Source organism: Aegilops tauschii, chromosome 3, assembly GCF_002575655.3.
Source record: "Aegilops tauschii subsp. strangulata cultivar AL8/78 chromosome 3, Aet v6.0, whole genome shotgun sequence".
Lineage (NCBI taxonomy): Eukaryota > Viridiplantae > Streptophyta > Magnoliopsida > Poales > Poaceae > Aegilops > Aegilops tauschii.
Genome location: NC_053037.3, coordinates 591,216,535 through 591,222,939, shown reverse-complemented (window position 1 = coordinate 591,222,939; position 6,405 = coordinate 591,216,535). Strand labels below are relative to the sequence as shown.

At 50.8% G+C, this 6,405-nt stretch overlaps 1 protein-coding gene across 1 annotated transcript; it reads right to left on the bottom strand.

The window, feature by feature from the left end:
* Positions 1 to 382: 382 nt before the first annotated feature.
* Positions 383 to 1,453, bottom strand: LOC109786769 (putative F-box protein At3g10240). The gene has a single exon (XM_020345329.1). The coding sequence runs from the start codon at positions 1,451 to 1,453 to the stop codon at positions 383 to 385; it is 1,071 nt and encodes a 356-aa protein (XP_020200918.1).
* Between the last annotated feature and the right edge of the window lie 4,952 nt (positions 1,454 to 6,405).

The window sequence follows — 6,405 nt, the reverse complement described above, 5'->3', positions numbered from 1 at the left end:
CGTGTCTGATGTGTCGAGTTTGAATCCAAAATCTGTCATGGTAATGGTGTACATATGTTGTATGAATGTTGCTAACTTTTATTGAAAACTTGCAATTGGCTAAACAAATGACCTAGCGTACCAACTATTTTTACTTGATCGATAACATCGACGACTCTGATTGCAACTTAGCAGCTAGTTGGCCGTCGTCAATCTGTGGCGAGTCGCCACAATTGTTTGACGACTTATGGCATCGGAGAGCATGTAGCACTCGGTGCTCAAACCGTTCTTCATCTTTCTCTCGAGCAATGGCAAGATCGTGTGGCGAGAGTAGGTTGGGGCGGTAGCCACAGAAGACGTTCCACCAGCGGTCGTTCGGCAACAACGGCTGGAGCTGGTGGTCCTACACCTTCATGCAGCCCTGTCGCCGGCTTCCCTTCATGGTATCGTGCTTGTACACACGGTTGCCATATAGGTAGTAGAGCATACCGTCGTCAACGTCTAGCCAGGCACATGATGGGGTCAGGGCATGCAAGCTGATGAGACTGCCGCTGGTGGTGCCCATGTCGAAGCTGTAGCGCATTTCCCAGGTGAGCGGTGAAAGGTACAAGCAACCATGGCCCCCCTGCGGCCGGACGACCCAGAAATAGAGCTTGCCGCGGCGCGGACCGAGCTCGTGCACGGCTACACACACCCGGCCATGCAGGTCGAAGGCGGTGGCCACCGCCTCCTCGGCGTTGTACCCCGGGAGGCAGTACATGCGGTGCCTCTCGCTGGCAACGTCGACCACCAGCAGCCTGTTGGGCTTCGTGTCATGCTCCCGCTTCATACACAACACGTGCAATCTGTGATCGATTAGCGCCGGCATTGAGTCCATCCCGTGGCACCGGTAGAGCCCCCGGTGCCGGCGCCACACGCCGCCATCGGTGCCGCCCAGGGTGAGCACGTGGACGTAATTCTCGTGCAGGCCGTCGTGGGCCGTGAGGGAGAGGCGGAAGAGCTTGTAGTGCCGCGTCGACGGGCTGTACCCCATGGCGTGCAGGTGACAGTGGGCGCCCGAGTCGATCCCGCTCCTGAGCGGCGGCAGGACCCGCAGCTTGTCGCCGGTGACGGGGTTGCACACGAAGACTGGCATCCAGGGGACGGTGTTCGCGGCGAGGAGGAGGAAGCCGTTGCAGGCGTTTGTGGGGCCGTACTCGTCCGGGTGGCCGGCCACAACGCACATGGTCGCCGCCGTGGACACGTTGAACACTGTCAGCTCGGGGCTACACCCCTGCATCTGGGTCTTGGACACGAGGAGGGCCTCCGCCGCGGCGCCTGAGACGACGTGGCTGGAGTGGGCGTGGACGCCGATGAAGTACGGGTCGGTGAGGAGACTGCGCCATTGCTGTGACACGCAGCGGCCGCGGCCGACGTCCCTCGTCGGCAGCCTCAGCAGGATCTCGCGCAGGATCTCCTCCGCCAAGGCCTCCATGGGCATGCGATCTCAACCACCACGGCCGACATTGTCGGATCGGATCGGGTCGCCATATATAGTTGTATTATCTGTTTAACGATTGCTTTGATTCGATTCAGCCGAATCTCTCCGTCCAGATTTCTGCGCCTCTCTGTTACGTACATGTCGGTTACGATGCATACCCTTTTACCGTCCAGATTTTGCATACCATTTTTCTATTTTTGAGGATAGATTTTCCATACCCTTTTACATGTTGGTCCGGTCCAGTTTTAAAATTACGATGACATGTTGTACCATCTTAACCTTTTGTCACCATAAAAAGATATTGTTTTACCCCCCCCCCCCCCCACCCCCCCACCCCCAAATGATAAGATATTGTTCGAGTTTTCGAAGGAAAAATTAAAACCAAATGTTGTAACATGTACAAATATGAGTGTTTTGCCAATATAGATGTGGGCTAGGTTGATATATTTAAATGGTACTCCCTCCGTCCGGAAATACTTGTCGGAGAAATGCATAAAAATGGAGGTATCTAGAATTAAAATGTGTATAGATACATTCATTCCTCCGACAAGTATTTCCGGACGGAGGGAGTAACTTATAAGACTGACTCCGGTCGGGTGCATAAACTCGCGTCTATTACTACGTCCACACTTTGGTTAATCAAACATGTGTATATGTGATGAGAAGTGTTTACTTAGAAACCATATGTGTACAAATCTAAGAGCAACTCTAGCAGATCCCGCAAAAAGCCCCGACCCGCAAAATAGCCGTCAAAATGTGGGTCGGCGCGGAAAATCCCGCCCGAGCAGATTCCGCAAACGCGGCTGGCCTGCAAAAAAAATTTGAGGGGCGCGGTAAAATCTCGGCCCCAACCCGCGAATACGCGGGTTTCCCCCTCGCCCCTGCGGTGCCCCGTAACCAAGTGAAGCGGTTGGCGGGAGGGACATTTCAGCCCGCGCGCCTTTCCACATCCCCTTCCGCCGCTGCCCGCCTTTGGTTCCGCCCGTCCGCAGCCGGCGATTCCGGCCAAATCTGCGGGCGGAATCGCGCCGCGGGGCCGTTCCCCACCCTCCAGCACCGATACGCTGCACCCCCCAGCCCAATCCGGCGAGAAGATCCGCCCCTCGTCGCTGTCGCCGCCGGGTATCTACCACCGTCGAACCCGCCCTTTGTCGCCGCCTGGGATCACCCGCCACACGAGCCGCCCGTTAGTGTTTGTCTTGTGGTATTTGCGAGCGGTATGCCTAGTTGATTGATGCGGCGTGTGATTCTTGTCCATGTAGATGGAATTGAGCCCGTGCGAGAAGTTCTTGCTCTCCGATTCGGACGACTCGGATGTTGAGACCATGCTTGCGACCTTTCGGCAGCAGACATTAGTGATGGCACTTGCCGTAAAGGAGCACGAAGACGAGAACCGGAAGAGGCGGCGAGGATCGACCGTCGGGCGTCTTTGATTCCTCGGAATCACCATCTTGGGAACGAGATGTTGATGCAAGACTACTTCACGGAGAATCCAACATATCCACCGCACCTCTTCCGGAGAAGGTACCGAATGCGTCGACCCCTCTCTGTGAAAATTGTTCAAGCTTGCGAGGCAAATTGTCGGTATTTTACATAAAGAAGAAATGCTGCGGGCTTAAAGGGATTTAGTGCATATCAAAAAATCTCCGCAGCTATGCGGGTGATTGCATATGGCATTCCGGCTGACTATGCCGATGAGTACCTTCGCATCGGTGAAGATACCACAATTGAGTCAGTGCGTAGATTTACAAAAGTGATCATCCGTGTCTTTGGTCCTGTGTATCTTCGGGCACCCAACGAGGATGACACAAAAAATTGATGGCATCTAATGAGAGGAGAGGTTGGCCTGGCATGCTAGGTAGCATTGATTGTATGCATTGGACTTGGAAAAATTGCCCAAAGGCATGGCAAGGAATGTATTGTGGCAAGTCTCGTGATGCAACAATTGTGCTAGAGGCCGTAGCATCCGAGGATTTATGGATTTGGCATTGCTTCTTTGGTATGCCGGGCACTCTCAATGGTATCAATGCGTTGCAACGGTCTTATTTGTTTGCTAGGCTTGCTAGTGGTGATGCTCCTTCTTGCAACTACACTTTCAATGGGCATGGATACACAAAAGGGTACTATCTTGCAGATGGTATATACCCTCCTTGGTGCACCTTTGTCAAGAGCATCAAAGATCCCAAAAATAGAAAACATTGTGAATTTGCAAGGGTGCAAGAGGCAGCCCGAAAAGACATTGAAAGAGCATTCGGGGTTTTGCAATCTAGGTTTGCCATTGTTCGTGGTTCTGCTTGTTTTTGGGACAAGAGGACCTTGAAAAATATCATGACATGCTGTGTTACCTTCACAACATGATTCTCGAAGATGAGAGAGGAATGGACTTGGAGTTCTTCTACGACAATGTGGTAGTCGTGTCAAATCAGCTAGAGACCCTAACCGCATTAGAGCTTTTCTTAAGACCTACAAAGAGATTGAAAATGCAAACACCCACTTTCAACTTCAGGAGGATCTCATTGAGCACCATTGGCAAAGGGCTGGATAGTAACTCATTTTTGTATTCTTTTGTATTTGTATTCGTGACAAGTTTTGTATTGCATTATTTAGTTTGCATAGGTGATTTGAATAATTATTTGTAATGTGGATGATTGTTGTATTATGTTGGTATTGAATAATTATTTAGTTTGCTTCCGTGATTTGAATAATTATTTTGTAGTGTTGATGTTTGTTTTTATTTTTGTGCTGTGGATTTGATATTTGCGGGCCGGTGGGATGCGGGATGCAGCGGCGCAAGAGCATACCCCGCAAAGCCGACCCGTAAAAAGGTATATTCCGCGAATATCCTTTTATACGGGTCCATTTTGGGGGTCTGCATCTGCGGCCGTCCGCGCCGGCCTGCAAAGCCCATTTTCCGTGAACTGCAAACGCGTTTTGCGGGCCGGTGGCATACGGGGTCTGCTAGAGTTGCTCTAATGATGTACCTTTGATGGCATATAACACATAGTGGGTTAGTCAAATTAATCGACAACCGGATGGAGTAATGGGCTGTTTAGTCCACTTGAATATCATGTAGAAGCATCTTAGTCCTTGAAATTTAGGATAGATTTACAAACTTTAGTTTTACAAATCAACTTGTCCACATAATGATTTAAATGTGTGTTAATTATTATGCATTCGAGTATCCCACATGTCATTCTGGACCATGCTAGATCCTCGAGTGAGGCGCTCGAAAATCTTACGACTTGCAAACCAAGGTCGAAGACCACCATTTAGGCTAGGACATTAGGGTTTAGGTTGCTTATATACTTATGACATCGAGGGCCCTTGCATCCCAATCACCATTCTGAATCACACTGGATCCCTTAGAGCATAGTTAATAGTATAGCCAGCTGCTGGCTATAAGTCAGTGCCATGTCATCTACAGTGCCATGTCATCTATAGCCAGCTGTTTGGGGGTTGTGCCTGGGTTACAATGTTTGCGATTGCAACTCAAGTGATGGACATGCAACAGGCCAACAAAAAGAACTACTGACCCCAGATGTAGTCTCGTTGGAGGCCATGTAGTTGCAGTGAGGTTGCAAACACTTGTGGTTGTATGTCTAGTGGGGGACATGCAACTAGCCTGACAACCCCTCTCCCGGCCTCAGTTACAGTCGCTTTGTGCTCATGCAGTTACAGTCATGTGACATCTCTTGCAGTTGCATGTCTAGTGTTGCACATGCAACTGGCCCTGACAACTCCCCACCCAACCCTAGTTGTAGTCGCTTTTGTGTGTGTGTGTGTAGTTGCAATCGAGTTACAACACGTGCAATTGCATGTCTAGTGATGGACATGCAACTGGACCAACAATCCCCTCTCGGCCCCAGTTGCAGTCGCTTGTGTGCGTGTGCAGTTGCAATCAAGTTACAACAGTGCAATTGCATGTCTAGTGATGGATATGCAACTGGACCAACAACCCCCTCTCGCGCCTAGTTGCAGTCGCTTTGTGCCCATGCAACTGAAGTCGGGTTACAAATGCTTGCAGTTGGTTAGCTAGTGGTCGACATTCAACTAGCCCGACAACTCCCCACACGAACCAAGTTGCAATTGCTTTGTGCATGTGCAGTTGCAGTCCAGTTATAACACTTGCAGTTGCGTGTCTAGTGGTGAACATGCAAATGCCTGCCAACGAAAACGGACAGGGCCTTGCAGTAGACAAGCCCCAAAAGTGAGTGAATTGCAAAAAACCACCACATTTGAAGTTCAAGCATCAGTTTGCCACCACATTTCTAGCGCGCCCCAAAAATCCACCACTTTTGTTGTAAATTTTCTCAATAAAAACAAATGACCGTTCGGCCGCAACTAAACTGATTTCTGACACGGCAGGCCCACCCGTTAGCTGCCACGTCGGACTAACCGAACGGCGCACGGGTTGACGACCGTTAGTGCACGCGCGTACAAAACAGAGCCCACCACTCGCCGCCGCTCACGCTCCACTCCACTCTGCTCCATCCCCTGTTGTGCCGCCGGAGATCTTCGCCGCCGCCGGAGGCATGGTTCCCTCGCCACTGTTGAAGATGCCATCATGGAACGATGGAGAGGAGAGCAGCGAGGAGGAGCTGGTCGGCATGGAGCTAGAGCAGCACTGGGTAAGAGATCTGCTTTGCACCTAGGGTTAGGGTTAGGGTTCGAGTGTTCTTTGATTGGAAACAATGGTTTGGAGCCGTTGCTCTTTGTTCTGAGGTTCATTACAGTGCTACAATGCAGGCGAACCCTGGCACCAGTATAGATGCATCCTTTTGTGGTAGAGCTACAGATGCAAGCATCACATGTAGACTGCACTTGGCCCCATGCATGAAATATGTTGCATTTGAAGGAAGGGACACTGGGAGAAGGTTCTATGGATGTGCTGTTCCTCAGGTCAGTGTTATCCAACTAGGGTTTGTGTTGGTGGTAGTTAGTGGTCG